This window comes from Pteropus medius, unplaced genomic scaffold (genome assembly GCF_902729225.1).
Source record: "Pteropus medius unplaced genomic scaffold, Ma_sr-lr_union100, whole genome shotgun sequence".
NCBI classification, from domain to species: Eukaryota; Metazoa; Chordata; class Mammalia; order Chiroptera; family Pteropodidae; genus Pteropus; species Pteropus medius.
In genome coordinates, this window is record NW_024349796.1 from 2,465,494 (window position 1) to 2,493,355 (window position 27,862).

General features: G+C 35.8%; 1 protein-coding gene across 1 annotated transcript in view; it reads right to left on the reverse strand.

Moving 5' to 3' along the window:
- Positions 1 to 27,862, reverse strand: part of CEP170 (centrosomal protein 170) — a 118,689-nt gene that overhangs the window by 36,806 nt on the left and 54,021 nt on the right. Inside the window, 6 exon segments of the mRNA XM_039883226.1 lie at positions 870 to 1,019; positions 12,740 to 12,903; positions 17,419 to 17,895; positions 25,405 to 25,539; positions 26,394 to 26,556; positions 26,653 to 26,711. Of these exon segments, the coding sequence (XP_039739160.1) occupies positions 870 to 1,019; positions 12,740 to 12,903; positions 17,419 to 17,895; positions 25,405 to 25,539; positions 26,394 to 26,556; positions 26,653 to 26,711 (1,148 nt within the window).

Genomic DNA, 27,862 nt, shown 5'->3' on the forward strand with positions numbered 1-27,862 from the left:
ATTATAATTAAAACATTGTAAAATAAAAGTATAATTAAAAATAAAATAAAATTACTTAAAAATAAATTATAATTAAAATATAAAATTATAATTACAAATAAAAAATTACATGCATTTTTTAGATTTCTTTTTGACACACCAGTGTGAAATGAAATACTAAGATAATTTCCAATAAGGAAATTATCATTTGTTAAGTACATAAATCTCAGATAATTACTGTGCTGGGTGCTTTATATACTTTATTAAACTCCCTGTAAATGGGTCTTAATAAAAATACCATTTATAGAGGGAGAGGAGAAAACTGAAGATAAGGGAGGGGAGGGGACTGAGTCAAAGGCACTCTGTTAGATATGGCAGCTCTGGTCTTTCTAGCTCTGCCATACCATACCGACTCTACAACTATCTTAACCAAGCCATCCTTGATTATCTCACGTTATTCTAATTACATCCTTGGCTGTACTGCCACTTACTCAGGTTGATAAGTTCTATCTATCTGGTACTACCTTGCATATGTTTCCTGGTATGATAGGTCTTTTCATTCCAAATACCTGACCTCCTAGAAAGCATCAGTTGTGTATATTTTTTGTTATGTGCCAACCAGAGCAGCGAGCACATAGCTCATTAACTGCTTACTGAACGTTAACATTTTCCCTCACTGACAAAAAACTATTAATTTAAAAGAACGTAATAAAAAACTGAAATGGAATTACTATAAAAACTACTTTAGGCTTTCATTAGAAACAAATAATTTGTGAGAATTTAGTTTTTAGAAGAACTACACAGGAGTCATATCAACAACTTAATTACAAACAATAAAAAATTTACATCTTATGCATATACAAAGTCGAGTACGAGGGAGAGAGGTATACCTCTGAGTTGTGAAACCCAGGTGTACTCAGTGGCTTCCTTTCTTCCATTACTACCGTAGCAGAACTGAGAGCCCAATCTTTTATCAGATCTTTATGCTTTTCATTGATAATAGGCCTATTATAATCCTGATTGTCATCTACTCCAAACACCTAGGAGGAGAAAATCATTTTATAAATGAAAAGTCAGATTAATATGAGAATACTGTCAATAACTTCAAAGGCAAATAGAGATATTCTAAGTTAATTTCAATAGGTAATTTCGATAATGAGAGAAAACATTCAAATAGCATGAGAGCTGAAGAGGAACACAGGGCAGTGGCAGCTTACGTAAATGTAACTATCCTTTCTTAATATTGAGCAAAAGTACTGTTTGATACTAAATAAGAAATATTCAGGATATTACATTTCATTTGTTAAAAGGTGTTAATAATATTAAGCATTGTGATGATGCAGAGTTAAAAAAACAGCAGCACTTCAGCTTGTTTTCAGCTTGTCTCTGCTCTGTTATTCTTAAGAAGCATGATAGAAAACTATAAACATAGGACTGATTTTATGTGTTCCTTCCCTAACAAATGTTTAACATTTACATATGAATTACATTTATACATGTAATTTTCTAAGTTCCCAAATAACAGATTTTATTGTATGATTTTTTTGTATAGGGTATAACATAATTCTTAGATTGTATTTGCCTAAAAACCACTCAAAGGCCTTTGTTTGAAATGCAGAGCAGATTTCTGGGTCTACTCACACAGATCAGCATTTTGAATAAGCAGATTGTCTATGGTCAACACTTTCGAAATATTCTAAATACACAGACCGGCAGCCTTGTGTTTTTATAGCCAGGACCTGAGTCTTACTCATTTCTTGGCTCATAATAAGCCCCGATTTTGCTGAAGAGACTGGAGAAAGGTTCTAACTCCATAAACTTTAACATTCCAGAGTCTACTTTGTTCCCAATGCTTATTATTTATAGGTATTAGTTGTGGCTCTAATTATTACAATCGAGAAAAATGTTATATGGTTGAATTAGCACTGTGTAGAAAGGAGCTTTAGAGCATAAACAAAGAGAATTTGTTTTCTACAAAAAGGGAAAACTACCTTTGTTTTGAGTACTTTCTAGAAAACGTTTTAATGATAATACATCTATCTAATAAATTCTGAAGTCCACGTTTAGTAAGGCAGATAGCAGATTTTCAAAATAACTAAAATTTGGGAGTTTTACCACTAGATGGCCTTATTACTTAACATTTAATTCAAATATAACTATAGTTTTCAAGAATTATGATTTAATAGTCTCTTGAACCATCATCATCCAGTATTCAAATTATTTTTTAAGAGCGAAGTATATATAAACTTTAAGTCAAATATAAATTTTAATAATACATGGAAGTACAGTGTACAGAAGGAAAACAAACCTGCATCATTTTGCTGAACATTAGAATTAGCAAATTTAACAATAATGAGAAATAAAAAATACTAAGTACGTGTTTCTATGTGCTCTGCCTTTAACCCCACTTATATAGAAGGCAAATTAGAGCTACTCAAGTGATTTGTGACTGTCTTAAAATAAAATTAAAGATTTTCTAACTCAAGTCATTGAACTCTTCATTTACTGAAGTTTATCTCCTTATTTTTAACATTACTACTAGAAAAATATCGACCTCAAGTTTTGAAGTAAAAGATAAAAATAACCACATGTGATGATTACTTGCACGTTGCTTCTTGTTGATACGTTAATTTACAAATTACCTTAAGTGATTTTCTGATTTGGGGATTTTAGTTCTAATCCATACTCGAAATGGACTTCCAAACTCAATGTCCTCAAACATCTAAGTACCAGCAGTTTCAAATAAAATATACTAAGTCTCTCCAAAGCACTTCTGACACTATTTTGAAGTGATAACCAAAGACACACACACAGAGAAGTAATTAATGCTCCCAGATGCAGTACAGAAAGAGGAGTCAGATGACAGTCTACAGGTCCCTTTTAAAGCATGAGTGATAGCCACGCATGTGTCTGTCAGAGAAGAAGCAATTATTTATTATCCAAATAAGTGATAGAGCCTGAAGAACCAATGCATGGAAAAAGGAGCCTTCCAAGTTCATCCCTATATTGTTGATAGTGCTTTGAAAAATGAATGATAACAATGACTAGTGCACCTTGAAATCCATTACCATCATTTTTGTGTCTAGGTACAAAAACATCCATTTGTGATAACTTTCATGTGAAAACAAGGAGGATACATGTAGTTTATACTGTTTGTATATTTTAGAGGTATACTTTTCACATTTAAAAAAAGTACAAAAAATAAAAAAATAAAAAAAGTACACATAATCTGACATACAACCTAATAGTTGGACAGAACTTGAGAGCTGCTCAAAGCAAAAACCAAGTTTGCTAGATTTTCTCATCTTTTAATTCTAGATTTGGTCTCTCACTGACTTCACCCACATCCGAGGCCTCGCTCCAATTTCTAGCAATAGACAGCTGCCCACCTGTCTGCCACCTCTCCCCCTAGATGGGTCAGAGGTGTCCCAAATGAGGATGCCAACCCCGGCTCACGATCTATTCCTCCTCCCACTCTGACCCGGGCACCGTCAACTCCCCAATTTGATATAGTACAAAATCTGGGTTTTTCACTCAGCTAGGGGCTTTTTTAGACTAGAATTCTATAGTGGAGAAGAGAGGGCGATCAGATGCCATCTAATTTTTATGCTTCCTCTGTAATAGAACCCTCTACCCCAAGGTGGGAGCAAGGAGGAGGAGTGGCACGGGAATAGGAACTCGTACCATCTGAACTCTCTGGGCCTGGCAGGCTCATCTTAGGGGTACGGGGTGGCTTTCGTGTGCTCTCTCCTACAGCTCCCTTGATCCAGGGAGATGTGTCTCTACTTTCGAGAGTGACCTGTGACCCCTACCACGGCCTCTAGGTTTAGAGTAGGAAGAGAGCACCTCCCTCCTCGCCCCACTCCAAGAATCATGGACCATGTTCTCAGTCTTTTCCTTGGAACATGTGCATGTGATATCTGGCATCTCACCTTGGAATTCTGCATCTATTATCTCGGTGGTTACTCGAAACAATTTTAACCACCTGTTAATCGGTTATGACACTATTTGTAGGTTACAGTGCTAGCCATCACAGAGGATTTAAAAATATGTAGTCAACCAACCACGGATTGAAGATGGTAAACAAAAACAAAAACAGAAGTTGTTATATTGCCAACCTGTACTATGTAGTCAGGTATACGATGGTTGCATGTATTGAACACATAGACTTTCTTGTCATTACTCCCCCAACAATACAGTATAGCAATGATTATATAGCATTTACATTGCATCAGGTAGTATACGTAATCTAGAAATGATTTAAAGTACATGGGAGGATGTGTGTAGGTTATATGCAAATACTATGCCATTTACATAAGGGACTTGAGCATCTTCAGATTTTGGTATCTGCGAAGGGTCCTGGAACCAATTCCCTGCAGATACCGAGGGATGGTTTTATGTGACTTAGTCCTTGCTCTTGAGCTTAGGTCTAATATGGGAGCTTATAAAAAAGAAAAAAGAGAGACTGTCATCTGAACCATGCAGGAGTACTCTATAGTTAAAACACAACTTCTATAAGAACCAGACTATACTTTTAGATTTTAGTTAAAAAAAACAAAAAAACAAAAAAACAACTAAACATTTTTCAGATGATAAAGAACTAATATGTACAATATGAAACTTGGACTTCGTTTTTGTCACTAGCATATTATATATTATCATCACGGTCATTATTATTTAAAAGATCAGACTGTACAGAAAATGCCCTCAGTTTCTAATTCTGAAATTGGAGGGCTGGGGAGGAGGGAATAATGGAATTACGTCAAACCGAAGAATACAGGGTCAGCTCTCATGGGGGAAACTTTGGTACCTACTGAATCCTTGAAGAGAGGTTAAATTACATTTGGTAACGTCACATACAGGGGGAGTGCTTACTGCAACAGGAAGCAGAGAGTACAGCGGGGGACGGGGAGGACTTAGGTATACAGACACAGCGACACAAATGTAGAGCAAAATGGTAATTCAGTAGCAACAGTCCTTAATTTACGAGTTAAAAAAATTTCCAAATCAGATGAAATTCAGAAATCATCTTTCCGCAGGAACGAGAAACCTAATGGTAGGTTAAATATGAAGCTTTTCTGGCCTTATTTTAAAACAACTGAAGGATACTGCGTTGGTATATCGATTGTATCAAAGCGTCTAAGTAAAGATGTTTCATCCTCAGCACAGTACATCCTCCTCAGTGAGCACGGATGCCCCAGGGAAGGAAAGCGGGGTCTCTACCAGTTAGAATCAACAGCAGAGGTTCTCACAGCAGACAAAAACCGCCTGACACGTAATTAAGAACTGTGCAGGATTCTAGCCGTTAACGTCAGGAAACAGAATCAGGCTGACTTGATAAAGGAGAATGTTTTTGAACCTATAACTTTACTTGAAATTCTAAAATTAATTTTAAAAGAGTCCCTTAAAATTCAGTGGTATAAAAAGCTGTAAATGTTTAACACAGAATTTTTATAACATATTTGTAATCAACTTTGAAATGTAAAATTTAGACAAAATTGTTAGAAAAAAGAGCTCAGGATGGAGGTAGGAGAGACATTTTATAATTTAGCATGGTATACAAATGCTTACAGCGGCATTATTCACAATAGCCAAAAGGTGGAAATAGCTCAATGGAGGAGTGAATAAATGAAACGTGCTATATCCACACAATGGTATGTTATTCAGTCATAAAAAAGGCATGAGGTACTAATACATGCTGCATCATGGATGAACCTTGAAAATGTTATCTAAGTCAAAGAAGCCGGTCACAAAAGGCCACATATTGCATGATTCTATTTATATGAAATATCCAGAATAAGCAAATTCGTAGACACAGAAAGTAGACTAGTGGTTGCCAGGGGCTGAGGGAGGGGGGATGGGAAGGGACTCCATATGGGTCTGGGATTCCTTCGGGGGTGATTAAAATGTCCTGGAATTAGACAGTGCTGATAGTTGCACAACTTCATGAATGTACTAAAAGCCATTGAATTGTACACTTTAAGCAGCTAAAATGGTGAATGTCATGTGAATTTTGCCACAATTTTTTTAAAAAAGGCACCATCTGGCTTTATCTTCTTCCTTTTACCCTCTCTCTGGGTAAACACATGCTTTCAAATGTTTGCCCTCTCCCTGAACCTATCCCGTGGCCTCGGTTCTTCCCATTCCTTACGAGCGTTATATCCACCATCTCTTCCCTTTCCAACACTGTTGAGTATTCTTTTGCTATTAGACCCTTCTTTCGTATCTTTGAATTATGCTCAAATCTAATCTAATGTTTCTATAGTTAAAATGTCCAAATCTTCTCCTCTTTATGGCTCATTTCTTTGTCATACCTTCCCTGCTTTCGTTCCTAAAATTTGGCTGCTCAGCAATGACCATCTTACCTTTTTCTTGCCAAGAAGATTTTTAGGTGCTAAGTCATGAGTAAAGTTCTGCTAGAAACTCGATGGTATCGCTGGTCTTTTACTAATCAAGGCAATTCCTCTGAGACTTACACACTTTTTCTGACATAATTATATTCTTTTGTAGTTTTCATATTTACTATTATAAAGCTAAGCTATACAAGGTTTTAAATTATATATTTTAAAAGTTACCTTAGGATCAAGATATAAACTAGTTTCATAACATAAAAATAAAAGGAAAACCTGTTTGTGGAAGCCCGACTGGATTTGATCCATGTATAAATTCATCAAAATAAATTAGTTAATATATAGCTAGCCACATACAAAAATTGACAAATATGAAAAAGCATGTCATAAATGTTTCTTCTCAATCATTCAAAAGACAACAAGTGTCTACTACATGCCGGGCACTGTTGTAGGCACAAGAAATACAGAAGTGATCGAGACAAATCAGATTATTCTAGAAAGGACAAACAGAAAATAAACTAGCTAGCAGTGAGTTCTATAAAGAAAATAAAACATGGCAATACGATGGAGATATGAAAGGTGAATGCTGGGGACGCTGCACACAGGAGGCTTGAGAAAGCCTCTGGGAGGTATGAGAAGGAGCTGGGCTCGCAGAACACACAAGAGCTTACTGGACTGAGGGCACGGTAAGTGGAGAGCCCCTTAAGCAGGAAAATAAATAAGGTCTCACATAATAATAGAGGAGAACGGGGCAAACCTATTACACGTTAGCTTCTGACTGAATAAAGGTGAGAGTTACCTTGTGAAGCTTTGGGAATTAACACAGCAGGGGTTTCCTGCACCCAGGAAGGACTCTGTTGTGCTAAGAAGGGGAGAGGAGCATCAATCGGAGTGACCGGAAGTAAATTCTCCAGATAAAAACTTTTTAGAAATTGTCCAGTGAGTAGGGGACAAGAAAAAAGATTAGTATAAAAAAAAAAAATCAAGCTGTCAGAATTTACCTTTTCAGAACCACTATCTGCCCATTAACTTGGATTGTTTCTGGACTGGCAGGAAGTAGAAAAAGTGTTAAGTCCAAGTCAAAATGCTGCCTGTCATCAGGCCTTCTCTGACTGCTCAAGGCGCTTGCTTATCTGACCCTCTAACTCCTTCAGCTCTCACACGCCTGATTTTACGTCTGAGTACGCTTCAGACATGCCACCCTCCTGTGCTCTGCCTGGCACTGTCTACCTAGATTCTGCCTCTGGTTTATCATGGTTCCCCTGGCTCTGGCTTGGATCCGATCTAAAACTTCACTGTGAACTTCAGGCTTTGGAATATCCCATTCTGAACCGCTGACACGCGGATCCAGGTTCCCGGCACTGACTTTCTTTGGGCCTGTCTGACTCTCGCTGCAGACGTTCTTCATTGTGTGTTCCTACTCTTGTTATATAGTTCTCCTGGTCCGGGATCGTTTCTTATCACCTATTGCCTATAGAACCAGCACTGCTGGATAACAAGGCCCCATGAGAGAAGAGTATGCCAGTAAGAGGCATTTTGAGGGAAATACGCTGCCACAATGGAAAGGAATTGAAGCTCAGGAAAGGAAAACTATCTGGCAGAAATGGTCTTTGGTATGAAATTTATGGAATGGAGAAATACTTTTTTTTTTTCAAAAAATAGAGCCGTAAGTCCTGTACGATGACCAATTATTTTCTTGTTCGTGTACTGTTTAGCGTTCTGTTCTCACCACACGTTTTTCTCATCTCTGGAAGGCCGGTGGTAGCCCTGACAACGTCCTCCTCTTCCCTCAGCAGTGTCTGTCCTGATGGAGAAGCGGGGAGAAGAAACCGGTACTCTTGGTACTATGATGGGTTCCCAGGTATAACAGGGATGTCCAAGGAGCGAGGGCGGGGGGAGAGTATCATTATCGTGGAAGAGAATTACCTTTAACCCATGCAGTCAACAGCACTTACTATAGTGCATCTCCATGTAAGCTTAGATGTAAAACTTACGAGATCTTTACAAGTAATAGGCATTTATGAAGTTAATGTTGTGTAAGAAGTAAATTTTGAGACGATGCATAAAATAAGATCACCTACTGACAAACACACAGCACAAAAATAAAACCAAATGCTGTAGTCCCTGAACTGGGGGCTGGGGAAGGAACCTCTCGCCACCTTTTAACTACAACCAAGATATGACATTTCAACTTGGTGACCTGTCTAAAGAGGTCCTATTTTAACTGTATGCAACTTCTTCCAAGTTAAGATGCAAATATGTTTTGCTTATTTTCTCTGGGCCCTGGAATACAATGTATTTTGAGGAAAGACTAAAAAGGCATTCAGTACTTATCAAACGACATCAGTGTATCATGTGATTCTGTGGCTTACTCACTTCTTTTTGACTCTGTGCTTGGTTCCAAGATGTTATTTTCTCTTGGTTTTCTCTTACTCAGCTGAGCCTTTTTGGCCTCTTTTGTTCACTCTTATTCTTTTGTCTCCTAGTGTTGGTGTTGCTAAGAATTTCATACTTTGTCTCCTCTCAATCTATATATCCTTTCAAATGAGGTGAACTCATTTGATATTTTGCATTCAGCTACTCTCTAATAATTCTCAAATTAGTATTTTAGCCCAGACCTCTTATCTAAGATCTAGACATTTACATTCAACTGACTGTTGGACATGTCACAGCAGCTTTTTAATTGCCTTCTCTGCTTCTGGCCTTTCCGATTTTCAATTCGTTCTTCACGCTTCTGACAGTGATTAGATCATCACTGCCCTACTTAAAAGTTTTCAATGACTCCCCACTGCCTTCAGCAGTAAAAAATCTAGAGTCCTTAGTATGATACAAAAAGGCCTTAGCTAGACAATCTCATCTTCCTAAAAGTCACAGTGGTCCTCTGAACAAGCCCTCCCCCCACCCATGCATCCGAACACAGAGCTCCACACCGAGAACCCTACCTTACCCTGCCTGCGAGGGGTTAATTCCACTTGTTTCAAAATGAGCTCAGTTGGCAATTAAATTCAATTTTTATAGAGAATATATAAAATGTCAGCCACTAGCAGTCATGAAGTTTACAATCGTGTGTGTGTGTGTGTGTGTGTGTGTGTGTGTGTGTCATGGTGGAGGGAGAACTGAATAAACACAAGCCAATATGACAGTGACTAGAAGTTTCTCTGAGGAAGGGATATGGAACCTAAGGTCTCTTGGAAGCTACTGGGACCCCTCCTCCAACGGTTTATGTCTATCAAAATGTTCATCATACAATTTTTAATTACTATGTTTTTACTTGTGTAGTTCCAGCCCTCTCTACATAATCATTTCTTGAAGGGAAGAACTCTGTCTTTTCAATTTGAATGTCTCCCGCCTAACACAGAGCCTGGCACATAGTTGATGCTGAGTAAAGGTTGCTAAATGAATAAATCGATGAAAATAAACCAGTGCTCACATGACAGATTGAAAAAGGAAATAAACCACACAAAAGTTTTCAGAACTAAACAACAATTAAATTCAGATGCACAGAGCTGATGGCCCCAAGGTCCGTCCCACATGCCCTAACTTTAAAAGCAAGAAAGCGGATGGCTTTTACTGAGTCGCCCAGCCCTCGGATGTGATGCCCATATTTACTCCTCCCAAAGTCCTTCTGCCTCGGTTCTGGCTATTCTTGCTTTTCTGTTCCCACACCCACAGGCTACTTCATTGTCTTCAGACATTTGATTCCTGCTTCCTTGCTTTTGTTTCCCCAGAGCCTGACTCTAGTTGGCCCGAACTCGCCTTCTAGCTCTAGCCGCAGCTAGCAGAGTGTCGGCTTTTCTTTGGTATTCACGAGATAATGTAGAGACTCTTGGTTTTCCCTACAGTTATGGTTTCAGCTTTGTTTTCTGGTTTATACAAACTGAGGATGACTCTGGATTACCTACTGAGTCACATACTGCCATTACTCCCTTAGATGAATCTTGCTTTAAATCTTGTCTGTTATCCATAGTGTGACCATATAATTTGTCATTGAAACTGGGACTCTTTTTGAGAATGAAAAACAAGATGCTTTTAATAATTACAGACAGCAGGTGGACATCACTCTCTCTGTCCAACAGTTGCCTACAGAGTCTCATCTGCAATGGTGACTCCTTGCTCAGCTTTCTGCTGTCTGGCTAAGCTGGAACTTCCACTAGGCTGCAGATTTGACCCTTTCAGGGCTGAAAGAACTTCCTAGGATTTATTAGTGCCCTGTGTAGAGATCCTCAGTAGAAACTCCTGATAAGGGTAATAACGCAGCTAACATTTAAAGACTTCTTATTATTAGACAGGCATTGTGATAAGCATTCTATATACTTTATTGAATTCTTCTCATAACCTAGTGAAATTGCTTCCATTTCAGAGCAAAAAGATATAGAGACTTAAAGAGATTAGTTTTCCCGAGGGCACATATCTAGTGAATGCAGTTTAACCTGATGCCAGATCTGTCTGCCTACAAGTGTTCATGTTCTTAAATACCATAATATAATCTCTCACTGTAAAAGAATATTTTAATAGAGAAAATATCTATCACTATAAATATCTATAATCCAAATGAAGGTATAAGAGGATAAAATTCATGTCAAAACTTCTCGCCATTCTATTTTTCAAAACCTTTTATTTTTTAGAGTCTTTTTTTATGCTAACACTGTGTCTTTAGACTTCCTCTAATATAATCGGAAAACTCACGTTTTTCAATCTGTTTCTCACCTGCTCTCCTTTTCTTATTAACAACTATCGTAACATTGATCACATAACATCTATTTCTTAGACTAACAAGCCTCAAAACGTTGGAGCTGCATACCTCGAAAGTAAAAAAATTTGAACACGTGCTCAATGACTGCATGTTTAGAAATTACATATGTATGGCAATACAATAATAGATTGTGTGCATTATAGAACACACTCCAAAATGGAAATAAAAACTATGAAGTTAAAAATAAACATAAGTTCTACTAATCGTTCTGCATCCCAAAGGGTTGTCTTGTCTCCTCCCTGAAAGACCACTCTGTAAACTCATCATTTAACTAGTGCACCTCACATGTCAAACAAAATCACCCGGAGACTCTGCTTTTAAAGCAGATTCCGATTCAGTGTGTTCAGCGTGGGCCTGAGAGTCCATTTCTAACATGTGGCTCACACACTGAGTAACAAGAACTTAAGAGATCAGCGCTTAGCCCGACTTAGGCTTCTCTCCTCCAGGAGGTAAAATAAACAGCTGATTCTAAAGTCAACTTTCCATTACCATGAGCAAAAATGAGGAACATCATTTTTTAAACCATACAATAATCAGTATACACATTAACGCATTACATCAAAGAACAAATCTGAAATGTAAATAACCATCATGCCTCACTCGGCATGATGGCTAAACTCAAAATATTATAAACAAAATGATTTTGTTTTCATATACTTCTTTTCTATCACCGAAGATGGCAGTGAATAAAAATTTTAAGAAGAGAATTAAAAAAAGAACAAAATTGATTAAAACGTGTATTTTCATCTGTTCCCAACATGAAATTAGTAGGCAGGAAACCTGTGGTTTACTATAATTACCAGCTAACAATTATGCCTATATTGACAGAGTCATAGAAATCAGGTTTTTTTTTTTTAAGTTTTTAAATAAATGCAAAGTAAGAATGGCCAAAGTATACTATTTAAAAATCCTATCTTAAATTTATACAACTTAAAAAGGTCCAAACGGTTTAAATGTACCGAACTTTACCTCTGAAATTTGGGCAAATACAGACTATAAGCAGAATAAAATCGGAAAGCCTTTTGGTCTTCTTGTTAGCCTTGCAGTTCCCTAACAAAACCCTAAAGTTTAATACCACTGACTGCAGAGGCACATTTCATGCTGACTCTGCAACAATTTCCAACAGTCAAATACACCACACAAAAACTAACATCATACCCCAATTTCAATTATTTACCTTGTCAATCATTTTTCTTGCTTCCACTTCCTCACTGTTGGGATTCTCTAACTCAACGGTATAAGTACCCTTGTCACTTTGGTCATCATCATTATCCTTTTCAGAAGTGGCAGAAGTAGCTTGATTTTTTAACAATTTATCCATCTCCTGGCTCGGTCTGTGCCCAAGACTCCCTGAACTTCTTAATAATGCGGTTTGGAGGAAGGGAATTGACACCGATGGCTCCTCTGATTTCTGTTTTAACAATTTCCCATGTGGAACACCATGCCCCCCTCTGTGATGCGCAGAGCTAGTCTGTAAAGACAAAGAAACCACTTTGGCATCTGCTGTTGGAGACTTTGTTTTTTCAAGTTTTGTATGTGGTGTTGAGTAAGTAGTTTCCTGACACGAGATTCCCGCACTCTGAGTACAAGAACATGGCCTCCTTTTTCTGGGACTGTCTCCATCAAAGAACGCAATCATAAAAGCGGTCTGACTTACAACAGCTTGGTCTTGACGCCTTTCGGTAGCCTGGGCCTTCTGCAGCTTTTTCTGTTCTGAATGGTGGCGCCTTAAGTGCTCCTCGAGAGTTGCGCGTTTGCTGCAGCGCCTGTGAGCCCCGGCATTTTCGGAATCGCTCTGTGTACCATCATCATGTTTATTTCCTGGACACAAAAAGGAAACCGCATAATAGAGAAGGAAAAAAATCCCATGCAGAAAATCAGAAGCACATACAAAAGTGCTATTTGTTTTGCCCCCTTTCCCATTTTCAATCCAAAGTCATACGTTCTTTTCAGTAACAGGCTCTGCAAACTTCCCTCAATTGCAATGCTTACACTCAAATTGGATCAACCAACAATGAGGTCTTTATAACGAGTGAATAAAATCGTCTTTCTCCAAATTTTAGCTTTATAACGATTTATCAATGTCTGAACAGATAAGCAATGCTGTATCATCTGTGATATTCTATATTTGAAACATCACATTATTAGACATTAATCCTGCCTCCAAACTTTATATTTTAAATAAACAATTAAAAATTTGTTTCTACGCCTGAAACTTACTGGATTTTGTTAACCAATGTCACCATAATAAAAAAAATTAAATGAAAAAAATTGTTTCTAGCATTAGAGAGGAAAAGAGCCAGAAAAAAGAGTGATCTCGCTGAAATGGTTATCATTACACAGGAAACAAGAATACAAATGCCATAAAAATGTGATGAATCTAAACTTTTGATGATGGACACTACCTACATAAGTATAGTATATGTTTCTTTTTTAATAAAAAGATGCAAGTTTATAGTTTCCACCAATTACCGTAAAATTATTTATAAATGGCTTTCTAACTATGAGAATTTCTGAAAATCTGCATTTGTGCTGTAAAGTCTGGTGGCTTCAAAGAGGTAAATAAAGCTAAAAGGCCTATCGTGAAAAAACATAGTCTATAAAATCCTATATAAATCTACGTATCTACTGGGCAGATGGCATGGTGTTAAATATAACCATATAAAAATCTATCTGTCCTCTTCATAAAGCATATAGAGTCAAGTTAAATTATACTTGAATTTTGAAACATCAGCTTTCTAACAGAGGTTTTTTACTACCTTTCATAGTTCTATTAGGGATTAAATTAAATCTTTATGACAATTACTTGATTTTTCACTGATTTATAATTCTCATTACCTAAGTAATAACATTAGAAGAAATAATCCAATAATTATTATTATAGCATAGAATTATAGTCAAGAGTTATTCTATACACGTTTTAGATCGAATCATAAATGAGGGCTGAAATGATGGCTTCTTTAGAAGAAAGCTAGAAATGAATCTAGTGAACCAGGTGTATTTCAATGCATCCGGGACTAAATCTGATTTTTAACTTTTCCTGGGCTACAAATTTTAATCTGAATACCTGCTGAATAAGGTGGCATCAAATAAGATGGTCAGAAACGAAAGACTTGCAGGCTAGAAGAGACAACAAACACTATGTCCTGGGGAAAAAGGTGAGTTTTAATAATCATGGGCTTGTTTCTAATAAATTTAGACATTACCAATGGGTGCCAATGATTTAACACCAGAGGACTGGCTGTAAAAATGTGGTATGAAAAAGGAGTGAGAAGACTCAGAAGAAAGGCGAGCAAACAAAAGGGCTGCGTTTTGCAAAAGAGGAAAGGGAAGCAAAGGGAGTTAACGAGATGAAAACGAGAGGCCTGGGGGGCTTGTGCGCTCCCAGCACAGTGAGAGAGAGCAATGTTACAAACTTCTGGTGACAACAAATCCTAAACTCTTTCTTCAAATTAGTAACTATTCACAATGCAATCTGAAAAGAAAAAACATGTGTTTAATTAATGACTCTGTACCTCAGGTAGTTAAGGATAGCAGATGGAATGCAAAACCAAACCACTACTTCAAATATAAACTCACAAAAAACATGACATTTTACAACCTATTTCAATGTTGCACTGGACATATTGAAAAGAAATCCAGTTTATAAGAGCTGGATATAACTAAACTCCAATATTTCCTGCATAATAAGACCAAATAACCCATATCACACACACACAACATGAAAACACCATTTTAACAGAATTTAGTTCTCGTACCAACTTATAAAATTTGGCACTCAAGTGGTGTCAGGCCCGTTCAGTATCTTTTCCTTAAGTTATAGATTAAAAAGTCTACTTTAATTTATAGATCAGCTATTTTCTTTTTGGAAAATATTATTTCTTCTTATATTTCTCAGTGTCACACAAGGGGAGACACCTGATCAGAACTGCAACTTCTGTTTTCATTCAACAGAGAAAAATCACTAGGAAGCCCTCCTGGCCAAGTTTCTTTCTGTTTTGTCTGTCATTAACCACGCCTAAATAAGCTTAAGTTCTTTTAGTGTTTTTTTTGTTTTTTTTTTTTAATGCCTACAGCACCTGGTCTTCCTAGGTGGTCTCCCATCCAAATACTAAGCAGGCCCAACCCTGCTTAGCTTCTGAGATCAGACAAGGTCGGCACGTTCAGAGCCGCGTGGCCACTGGCTTTTAGTATTTGTATGGAAGGTTAGCTGCACCCAGTCAGTAGCTGTGGCCAAAAGGAGCTGCAACCCTCCTAAAGGGTGAAAGTGTAGGGGCTTTGTGAACATTATTTTCCTCACTGTCCCAAAGCACATGCACTTTACCTTTGTAGGAGCAAAGTTTTTTTGTTTTTGTTTTCTTTTGCCTACTTTCAAGTTTCTGACTGATCTAAACAGTTGCTGAAAATCTAGTTATTATAAAATTGTTATTATCTGCTACAGTTACATTTATTTAAAGTCTAGGTATATCTTTTTGATATCCTAAAGTGTAAAAAATCTTTGTAAGATGAGGGCAGCTCTGATTTTGGGGAAAAGTCGAATGTTATTCGTAAATATATCTGGAGAAATAAAATGGATCAATCCTGGACCAAACTGAGTAAAATTCACAAAGACATTACCCTGGATGGCTGGTACAATGGCCTGAAGGCACATCCAGAAGGCTGCTAAGCAACAGCAACATACTAGAATATATGTCTGCCTATAAATCAGCTTTGAAGGATGATAGTAATATGACTGTATAATTTCTGATAAGGTTTCCAAATAGCTAATCATTAAGGTATAGGTATAATATGAATGTAGGCATTAATGCCTCTATTTAGGATCAGACTTCTTTAAGAAAAGAGAATGATGGCTTACAAATAACAGAGAATGTGGAAAATAGTGATAACGACTAAAAAAGTTACAAAAGAAGGGTTTAATACAGGCACTTTTTAAAAATAAGTTTTTAAAAGGATCTTTTAGCTTACTTTTTACATATTTATTCAGAGTGATTCTAAAAGGACAATGTCATTTCTAAATTTTCAAGGTTTACATTAACTTTTATACCATACTAGGATATCAGTATTATTTAGCCAATTCATAAGATGGTCTGTTTACAAAATGGTAGCTTTTATTTGTAAACTTTAACCTATATGTACATATATAGGTCTCAACTATGTATTTAATACTATATAGCAGTAAAAGACAGCAATCACATGTCAAAGAACATATGCCAGGCAACTGCTTATAATTAAAATATAGTCATAGACTCTAGCAAAGGATTAGGTAGTGTTGCCATCTCAAACTACGCTGAAATACCATGGAAGAAAATCAGAAACAGGTATTTTTTCATTACTTGATCAGATTCCCAGGGCATAAAGTAAGAGTTAAGCCAGGGTCTGTCTTGTCATTGATAGTTATTCATTGTTTATTCAAATTACTGAGTACCTACCACATACTCAGTCCCAGGGGAAGTGTTAGGGATACAAGGTGAGTAATATATAGGCTCTAACCTTAATGAGCATTTTTTAAAGCTCATTAATTCCTTGTAGAGTAACAGAATGGTCAGATTAACATATAATCACTTCCTTCAGACAGCTTGTTAAATAAAATAAAGTAACACAAAACTGTATTTAGTAACTCTAAAGTAAATTTAATTTGCAAAACCAATGGAAAAAATTGATTAGCTAATACCTCAATGTACAGGTATAAAGATTATGCTAATTTTGCCAAATATTATACTAAGCATATAGAAAAACTATTTTACAAATCAATTGTGACTTTTATAATAACCTTGCTTTTGAAAAAAATTTTAAATCGATTCCCAGTATCTCTAACATAAAATTTTTTGTTTCATGAGTAACCTCTGAGAACAGTATGAAACACTTTATTAACAATGTGACTATATTACCAAAATAGAACTTTTGGCCCATTATCAAATGGCTTAAAATTTAAAATCTAGATATCGGCATTCTACTGGAAGCGACACAATGGAGAAGAATAGAACTGAATACATCTTTTCCTTAAATCAAGAAAATGATGAGAATTTTCTTCTAGGGAATTCCACTGGTGAACTGAATAAGTCTTTATTTCCATAGGAAGAAGAGCCACACTTTGTGGCATAAATCTAAATTTACAAAACCACTCTGGTTTTGGCAAGAAAATGAAAGCAGACTATTTTGAATAAGTTGGACGCGGGCAGTATGGCTCGCTTTTAAGCTTTAAAATCAAATATAAACCTTGGAAAAGCGGAAGCTTCCTACCACGTGATTACTAATCTGATCATAGTTGGGCACCCATGAAGGCTGAATTTTCTTTAGTATAAGATAGGAAGTTCCGAAATGATCAATTCACTTTACCTTTCAACCTTTTCAAGTAAACTGGAACGTCACTTTTAATACTTTTGGAATCCTCTTCCGTTCTCTCCCAGACCATCTGAGGAGGGTTGTTCTGTGCTAGCCAGTCAGCTACTTTGTTTTCTGGTGCCATCATTCCCGTTTGAATCCCTGGCAGGTCTTGAGTTCCAGGAGAAGACTTCTTTGACTTGTGGCGCTGCTCAGAAGTAAATTTTGTCACATGGTCTCTAATAGTTACCTTTCCTGGGGTACTGTCATCAAATTCAATGGTAAATGAAGCATGCCCTGCACCTGCTGTGTGGGGACTCGGTGTGTCTTTTGTTGGGATTTCATGAATAGTGCTTTCTGTTATTTGTGATGGTTGCTGAAATTCTTTTGTAGGGATTTCAAAATAACTTGGTTCCCTACAGAAAGGAAAAAGTACTTCTTCGTTTGCAGCTGCAGATTGTTCCTCGACTTGCTTGGCATCTAAGCTGCACCCTAATGAGAAAAATAAGAGAAAATTCAAAATATTTGGGAGCTTCTAGCATTTGAGAGAGTATAGTAATGGCCATTTGTATTACTTCAAGAGAATCAGAAGGCAGGTCACAGTCTGGATGAAAAACAATGGCAAATCTCAGAGAGAAGAAATAATTTTGATTATAAACATGGCATTCAGTTACTAGTAGGAGATGCAAGATAAGCAGCAGCAATGACAAAGGATAGCAAAGCAGTTAAGAGATGGGCCTTGAATGGCTAGGTTTACTAGTTTTTCCAACTTGGATCTAGAAGTTACCAAGATGCAAAAGAACTGAAATTACATGTAGGTGGAGATGCATGTACAATCTACATGTAGATATCTTGAGTGACAGAAAAAAAATGTGAATTTCCTTAGCAAGTAAGAAAGATGAAATATCTGAAATGTCGATGAACACAGTAGAGATCCAAGGGAGAACTGGTGCTCAAATGAGGAAATAAACATGAAGTCAGTATTTAAGTGATGATCTAGAAGTAATGATTCCACTTACCATTTTCACCATCACATTCAGAACCATTACTTTTAGAATGACCAAAATAATATCATTGATGTGTGATCTTTGCAAGAAGATACATTTTATAAAGAATAAAAGAATGTTAAAGACAAAACATGTGGTTTGCTCGCAGTATTGCAATCCAAGCAGCAGGTTGAAAGAAATAAGGTGAAAATAGAAAATTTAGTTGCCAGCCATTAATTCCAGAAGAAAATTCATGTACGTTTTTCTATATAGCAGAATATGTGCAAGTGTCAAAATCCTTGAAGAAAAGCTAAATTATAAATCCCAGATCAACAACAAGAGTTGGCAGAAGAAGCAAGAAACTTTGGAACAAATATAAAGGTATAAAAATAAACAATTTATACAGAATATATGTAGAGGCATAGAAATGAAATGATAATTGAAATGTGTTATGTATTTGTGATTAGAAATGCGAATGCAAAAAAATATATTAAAGATTAAAGTGTCCTGCTTATCAGAAAGTGAAAGAACCATGGCTATTATCAAGATGGTACAGAGTGAGTTCAAATGAAAAATACTTCCCTAAAGCTCAAAAAAAACCCCACATTCTTTTAAAAATATATTGATAGGAAAACCATTTGCAGATAATTTATTAGGAAGAAAGGGCAATATAGGGCTACTAAGTTGTTTCCAATCATTTTCTAATTATGTGAAATATTTAGTCTCTTTTGAAACATCTTTTTGAATCTAAAATCTTGATGGGATTCTTCAGGGGCTATAATTGACTTCTGGGCAGTACTCTGAATATGAAACAACCATAATACTGTTTTTATGCTACAGAAGACTGAGAGCGCAACATTTCTGTAATCAAATGTGTGGGCAGGGTATAAAAGACATCAAGCTCCATTTCAAAAAAAAAACCCTACAGACAAGGTAAACCATACCTAACAAAAACAATTTTCAATGTAAAAATGATCCTTTTCAAAATCTACTTAGTTTTTCTGACTTCTGAAAATGAAAAAAATTATATCGGGAAAAACTATATTATCAAAGCAAAAATTTTATATGCTATTTAAAAGAAGAGGTGATACAAGACTCTTAATAACCTAAAATCACACTTTAAAAATTTATTAAAGAGTTTATCTTTTTCTTGGAAGCAGCTATGCTCACCACTATACCACCTATCCTGCACATTTTAACTTCTTTTTATTAATAAAAATATCCACTTGGACTTTGAGTGTTTACTCTGAAGGCATTCTGTGAGAGTAAAATGCATTAACCACTCCCCATATATTATTAAACTCATTAATAAATGTTCTTTTTAATTTTTTCTTACATTGACTTATGTACAAGGTATTGTACTTGATCAATTCCATATAGTACAACTGGTTTATAAACTTATCTTACCAACATATATACACATTCATTCATTCATTCATTCATTCTTTTGCTTTGTTCATCCTTCAGATAACAGAATGTTACTAGGGACAAGGCGCGGTCGTTTTCTACTAGTGCCACCTGGGTATCCATATAAAACAATGTGCTGAACTACGAAGCACAAAACACAAAAAGCTGGGCTAGGGATGTACGATTTATCATCCACTTGCCATTCAGCATTCAAAGAAATCTTTTCCTCCTTTGTGAATGAAAAATTCCCAGTTAGTACAGTAAAGTCATCATCCCCTTAGTCCTACTTCAAAATCCCCTCTACTCCAAGGACTGGAAACCTGAGACTTATACACGTTAACACCTGCCTCATCCAGAAGTCAGTGATCTAAAACTGTCAAGCTGCACGAGAGTGGAAAGGCATCCTGTTATGATCGGAGGATTATAACCAGGCAGCCTGGTTTAGTGGAAAGCCCGGATATGATCTGAAATCAGATAAACCCTGTCTCTATCGTCTTTAATTCTAACTTTCCTCACAGTAAAATGGGGAAATAGTAATATCTATCCTTAAGATTGCTGGGCACATTTAGTGAGATATGTATTAAATGATAGTGAAAGTGACCCAGAACAAAGCCTTGCCACCAAGTAGGCACACAAATAAAAGTTTCTCATTTCCTCTCCCAAATCTCCAACACAGCGAAGAATTAGAGAAACAAAAGACTAAAACCAAAAATCTAACTCTGAAAAACCCAAGATACATATGACAATGCCTAGTCTCTCATATTCGTGAACTTTACTAACTAGAAGTCCCTGAGAGCCTTTCACTATTTCTCAGATGACAAGTGGCCAACCTAGAGGGGGTGTACGAGTGAGGATTAAGGTCAGACAGACTACTGAGCAGCAAGAGTCAAATGGTAGAGAGAAGACTACAAACAATCGAGAGCAGAGACAGGGCTCAGAAAAGCACTAGTCCAAACCCATCAGCACACAGGGCTACGCACACTACTTCAAAGTCTCTCACAGACGTTGCTGTAGCATATCACAGTTCAATATTGTTTATTTAGTATTCATCATTCAATATTCATAAGGATGATTCTGAGTCATAAAGTAAAACTTGTAATTATATTTAGCCTTCTCTGCTCGAGAAGGTAGCGATATAGGTAATTCATTTAATACACGAAATATAAGAAATGGTTACACTTCGAAAAAAATTGTCAGTTTTTAAAGTAAGTTCAGTCATCTCAAAAATTCATTATGTGGAAGAATTCACTTTATTGAAGATAAAAACAGATCAAGTGTGGGCCTACTATCCTTGGAAAGTGTGGGCCTACTAGAAAAATTATTAGGGGTCGTTTAAATTAATATAGAAAAATAAAACAGCTTTTCTCTCTTAGAACACTGACAGAACATACTCTGGAATTCATGAATTTAACATTCACTAATCTTCAAAATCTATTTAATTTATATTTAAAGTAAATGACATACTAAATATGCTAATATTTTATACTATTTTATTTGTACTAATATTGTTATTAATCTCAATTCTAGATGTGTAAAACTTTTTAATAGCTGATTGTTAAAATTAAGTATGTTTATCTAAATCAGAGCAACTGGTGATAGTATCCTTAAGTTCTTGAGATATTTTATGATTGCGAGACCTTTCAGGGAAACTTGTAATACATGTATAAAACTTGTAATAAATCTAGAAAAAATGCTCCCATCATTCTTTTGTACTAAATTAAATGAAATATTAAACTAATTCAAGATGACACAGACTCTAAGTATGAAAGTTCATTCTGGTTAAGACATCCATCCAACCTAGTATATTCAAGTACCTGAAATTACAAAGACTGAGAAACTACTTTTGCTTAAAAGGAATTATAACTTGAAAGTCTCCAAATTTAGTTTGATGATTTTAAAAATCAATAAAAAAGAGCCAAAAATCTACTCAGAGTCGCACACGCCTTTTCAAAATGTATGTAACACGTAAAGGCCTTTCATTGTAACTTAAATAAATGTTTACACCAATATTTAGTAGAAGAGTATTACCTGTAGCTAAAATGAAGACTAATTCTTCTTAATAAGACTCAAAATATTTACACAATTTCATGAGGAATTGATGGAGCTAACTGAGCTAATTCTAGGGTTTTCAGGTTATTTGGTAAGTCTATAGGAGATTCTGGACACAGGGAGACCCTCAGAGAGGAACATCAAAAATCACTAGGTAGGACTCTATTATCCTTTCTGGAATGTTCACCTTTCACGATTAAGTACTAAGATTTTACATTCTAAAAATTGGTAACCAAGAAGCAAATCGCTTTTTGTTTCACCAAAAGAGTATGCTTAGAGAAGAAATAATTAATCAAGCTAATCATTTGTATTTCACAATTTGAAATATTTTTTTAAAAAACCTTAATTTCAAAATGATAAAATGAAGTAACATTTAACATACATTTTCGAATTTGATTCTACAGTCTCTGCTGCCATCATAAATTATTTCAGATGAGTAAAAACTGTTCCCCTCATCCTATATTTAAAGAAACTACAAATGACAAATCTGAAACAGCAATACCCTTATACTAGTATCAGGAAGCAAACGAGGCTCTCATAAAGCTGTTCAACTCCATCTGACAACTCGCTTTAAGCTATTTAACATGCGATGGAAATCACTTAGTTCCTTCTTACTCAAAAACAATCCCAAGGTTATGAGCTTTTGTCACTGAGCAGAAATGCCACTCACTGAGACAGGCCACACAAGCTGATAATCATTTAAGAATTTAGTTTCATTCACAAAGATAAAATTACTACTGGATGCTTCAGTTTGGTATCTATTTTATTATGCTGAGGTATGAGGTGTCAGTTTATCACGCCAATTAATTTTTGGAGTTTTGTTTAAATCTTTGTATTCTGTGAAGTGTACCTTTTTTGGAGTGGGGTGTGTGTGTCTGTGTGTGTGGTGGCTGATGAAATGTTAATTGCTTGTGGTTAAGAGCCAAGCTCCGTGTGTTAAAATCCCAGCTGCACTATTTGCTACCTGAGTGACTCCAGTAATTAATTCACATCTATGCACCTTAGTTTCCTTATCTATAAACTGGGGAAAATAACAGTAACTCTCTTTCAGTATTGCTCTGAGAATTAAATGATTAAACGCATGCAGGTATTTAGAAAGTGTCTAGATAAAGAAAGCAGTGCTGAAGCGTTAGCTATTATTAAGAAATCGCAGTTCTGTTTCCAGTACAAAAATTAAACATAATACTTCATTGTATTCTAGAAGTTATATACTTTAGATTTCAAAAGTTATTTTGTGAGGGGGAGAAATCAATTTTTAATGACCAGATAAAATCACTATCACAATTATTTTCCAAATTTAGCGATAGTGACATTCTGCTGTTTTCTTTTTAAATTAACCACCTAATAATCAGTACATTTTTTTCCTCGCTCTCTCTGCTAGGTGGTGGTTCTAGTGCACAGTGATACTATGTGATCCTTGAAATAAGTAAATTAAGTTTAGATGAGAAGTCACACACACAAAATACTGCATCAAACTGTATTACACATTAGCAATATACCCATGCAGATATATTTTGAATTTTTTACCGCCTGATGTTATGTGTATACATGTCTGGGGAGAAAAGCAAGCAGGAATTAGTATAATTTACGTGGGAATACGTTGGGAGAAAGCGATAAAAATTGCTAATATGATGAGGCTCTCTAAGGAAAATGGGGCAAAATCGGAGAACCTTGACATAAAATCTATTTGGCAGGCAAAAGACAGCCACTGCAGTTTTGTGTGGGGGAAAAAAAAGAAAATGAACAGCTTGGATTTGTTGTGCAAAATGAACAGAATGAGGGTTGAAACTGGAAGTAGGAAGTAGTCAATTATGACTCAATGAAAAAAAAAGGCAACAGAAGCAGGTAACATATAGACAGACGAGCGGAAGGGAAGACACAAAGATTTCAAACAAAGTAGACATTCTTAATTGCCTTCCCGTATCCATTTCCTGCTCTTCTCTCCTAAAAGAACTTCAAAGTTCCCAGGTACCGCTGTTCCCTGACACAGCTCGTGTGCCTTAGGGAAAAAGTAACCCCACACTCAGTTTCAGGGAGGACAAGACTGGCGTAAGGGTCATCTCATAAGCCTTGCACGGGGCCTAGTTCAGAAATCCACAGGTGACCTCCTCCTGAAGCTGTGACAAGCCAGTGAGATGCAAGATGTTGTTGAAACTTTGGGGAAAATTCTTCTCCTAACTGCTGGGGATCTTCTAGAAGCAATCTCTGCTATTTTCTGCCTGCTGTGATCAAAGCGGCATATACCCTCGACTGCTGCTGGCGGGCAGCCTACGATACGAGCATGAAGGGCAAGTCCCCAGTATGCAGCCACGGTGGCTACAAGGGCTGAGAGCTAGCTAATGACTCTGCTGAGATGCTGCATTAATCAATCCTGAAGAGGTTCTGTGATTTAAGCCAATAAATATCTTTCCTGTTTAGTCTCAGGAAGAATTTCTGTTATTTGCATCTGAGGGTTTACTCAATAATAGTTTCTGAGCTTGGGCTCGAAGAAAACTGTGATCTTGGAAACAAGGAAGCTGCGATGGAAATTTGCAAAGTTGAGAACTTCAGTTTGGGGCACTGTAAAATCAAGTTGATAAAGCCAGCTTTCTGAGACTTGTATCCTGGTAAAATGAGAGCATATTTAAAGAACCAGTGTTCTTACTCTTCAGCTAAGAAAATGTCGTATTTATCTGGTAGAATTAGGGTAAAAGGTAGAAAATTGAGAAGTGCTCTTAAGGAATCTATCCTCGACTCAGAGTCAACTTCATTTTCCAGGCTGCTCCCTGGTGTCTGTATTTAATTCCTCCAGTTCTGGATCCTTATCTACTGTTATCACGGAAACCGTCTGCTCTGTCCTTCGTCTGCTCTGTCCTTCGGCGTTGACGTCTTTGCCAAGTCCTTAAGTGATAGACAATTTATACTTCCGTTTATTTCCTGGAAATCCTGATTTTCTGGCTTATGGCCACTTAGTTCACTACTACACTCCTCCATAAACAGGAGAATACATTCTTTTACTCTTAACCTGAGAATGTGACCCAAACTATTTCTTCTTTCTGGCTGCTGAGATCAGCTAATCTTGTTGCTACCATATCCCAACAAACTGGACACACTGAGGTTTTAAAGAAGTTTTAATTTCATATCACATTTATAATAGAAATTGTTCATTTAAAAATATGATTACATGCTCGTAAATCTAATGAAAATACCCAAAATTAGTTTGTACCTACGTTTTGGTCTAATTGAAACATTTTAATAATTATTTTAAAATACTTAAAATGCCCAGTTATATTATTAATCTTTTTCCAAGTTATAACAATCTCATAAATAAGTTGGAAAAAATTTTTTAAAATAAGTGATTCACAAAGATTTTGGAATTAATAAGTTATGTGACAATCATTTAGAATAAATAAATTTAAATTAAAATGGAAATATCATTAAAATATTAATTGACTATTTTTTATAAAATTAAAGAGCAGTAGATATCCCTTTTTAGGGTAGCAAGATTTTTTTTGCTTGGATAATAAATTCTTTCCAAAATATCCCCAAATTTCATAGTCTGAGTTTTTTTTTTTTTTACCTGATGTTCCAGTTTCATGATTTTTTTCTTCTGGTTTGCCATTTGACTTGAAAGCTCTTTGTTCATCCACTTCGTCATCTCCCCACCACGATGGCTGCCCATATAATGGTGTACCACGGGGCACTGCAGAAGTATCTGGAAAGAGATGGGAGAAATCTATCTAAGCATATGAAACAGAAAAAAAATACACTTTTGCAGAATGCTAGAATTGTCTGGTTGATTTATCAAATGAAAAACAAAGTATAGTCCAGATAGCTGAAAGCTGAATAACTCAGTATTTGTGTTGGACATTATTCCATGTTGGATATGACCAAATAAATGAAGTTTAGCACTGGTTACTATCTAAGTAATGCAAACTGCTGTAGCCAATAGCTTTTTATTAAAGTATAATCAGTTCTTTGGTATATAGAAATGACTCATAATCTAAAAGATAAAACTAAAATAAATTTTGGTATGAGTAACCATTAAAAAATTTTTTTAACGCTGTAGGGTGTTGCACAGCAACTACATTTAAACTAGCTGTGAACAGGACTCACAGATTTACATTTGAACACATTTGGTAATGTCTATCAAATTTAAAAAACTGCTTTTGTATGAATGGGATTATTTACATAAAGCATTTTTTACAGTTCCTAGAACATGATAAATACAATTACGATGACACAGCACCATTGGATATTTCCTATTAATTCATTTGTTATTATAATTCATAATTCAGAAAAACAAAAAAAAAATGAAATAATAAAAATACTATAGGGTAAATTATATTTACTTCCCTCAAATATTTAAACATAGTAAATACACCTACATACAACTGTCATATAATATTTTGTAATGATTTCTAGTGAAAGCACTAGCTGCATTAAAACCCACCGTGAAATTGTCATTATTATTAATTTTACATGGACATGGCCAAAGTTTTGAGAACAAAGCATGCCATCTCTTCATAATCAAACATAAATATGGTATTTTCAAAGAAGGTAACTTACCCACGGCTTTTTCTTCAGATTTCAGTGCCTCTGTAGCTTTGTGCTGTATTTCTGTTGCAGTATCTGCTCCCTTTGAATCAATGCTTTTGGCACATGCAGATTTTGCTAATTCTGGTTCTGAAGATTTTTGGGACAACTTAAGCTGAATGGTAAACTTCTCATGCTATAAAACATGAGAAAATGCAAGCGAAACATCTATGAATGAAATCAACCCCAGCAAATAGGAGGTTTACAAAGGAAATGAGTAAAATCTTTTTACCTTTAGAGCTTCTTCAGGGACTCTCATTTCTCCTCGTACTACAGTGAAAAGATTTGTATGTAAACAGGGCTAAGGGAGTATATGCTTTTGAAATTCTGATATTCAGGCTTAAAATGATCAAAGATAATTTAGAAATTGTCATATTTTAAACAGGTAATCACAACAGAGTTACTATACTCCCCTAACAGTTAAATGTTAAAACATGCTCGAAATATAAAAATTTTCATTTTTAAATACTGAAGAAAATCTTAAAATCTGGCAAGTAATTCTAAACTTAGGTAATTTTGGCCTTCAAGAAGCAAATAACTGGGGAATTAATCAGAGCATAAAAGACATTTTCAGTTCTAACAATAGGCTACAAAAAAGAAAAAGCACCTGGATCAAATTATATTGATAGCTAATCACAAAAAAGTTAAAGGAAGTATCTCATCAGTGATTACCCAACAGTAAATCCTGAAGGAATTCAATGACTCAGACTCCACAAGCACTGATAAAAATGAAGTTCACTTTGAACATGCAAAAGAAATGCTATAATTAGAGTCCTTACAGCAACCACAAGCACCTTCTTCCTCCAAGAATCTCTCACAATCAAGGTCAGATTACATTATCAAACAACTGATTCTATACAGATTAGAGCAAAGTGCTAGATATAATGAATGCTTTCATTATTATGCCAAAAAGAACAATGCCTCTGTATATTAAAAAGGTCTTTCACTAAACAGCAGAGGTCACATTTCCCACCTTTACTTAGCCCTGTAATGAAAGGGACTTTTATAACCATGTATTAAATTCTATTATTTATCAATTCAGAGCAACCGTAACTTCAAGGTTAGAAAGCTTCTCATATGTAAGGAGCAGTATACACTGTTAACGCGTGTTTAACCTATATTTCTACGCATTACAATAATAAAAGTTCAGAATTTTTTAGAATTTTAGAGAGCTCTGAGGAATAGCCTCTTCAATTCCCTTAACTTCCTAGTCTAGAGTTAAGAACTTGAGGACTGGAGAGGCAGAACCCAAAGACGATAATCTAGTCAACTGATTGCAGTCCGGGGCTTCCCTAGCACTTTATATTGCTTCCGCTAGTTGTGAAATATTAAAATTTTCCTTTTCTGTTATGTACCTATGCAGGTAAATAGTTGCTGGTATATATGGAAAGGTATGCTTCATAACTAAGTATATTTATTGGAAAATAAAAGTCTAGTTACTT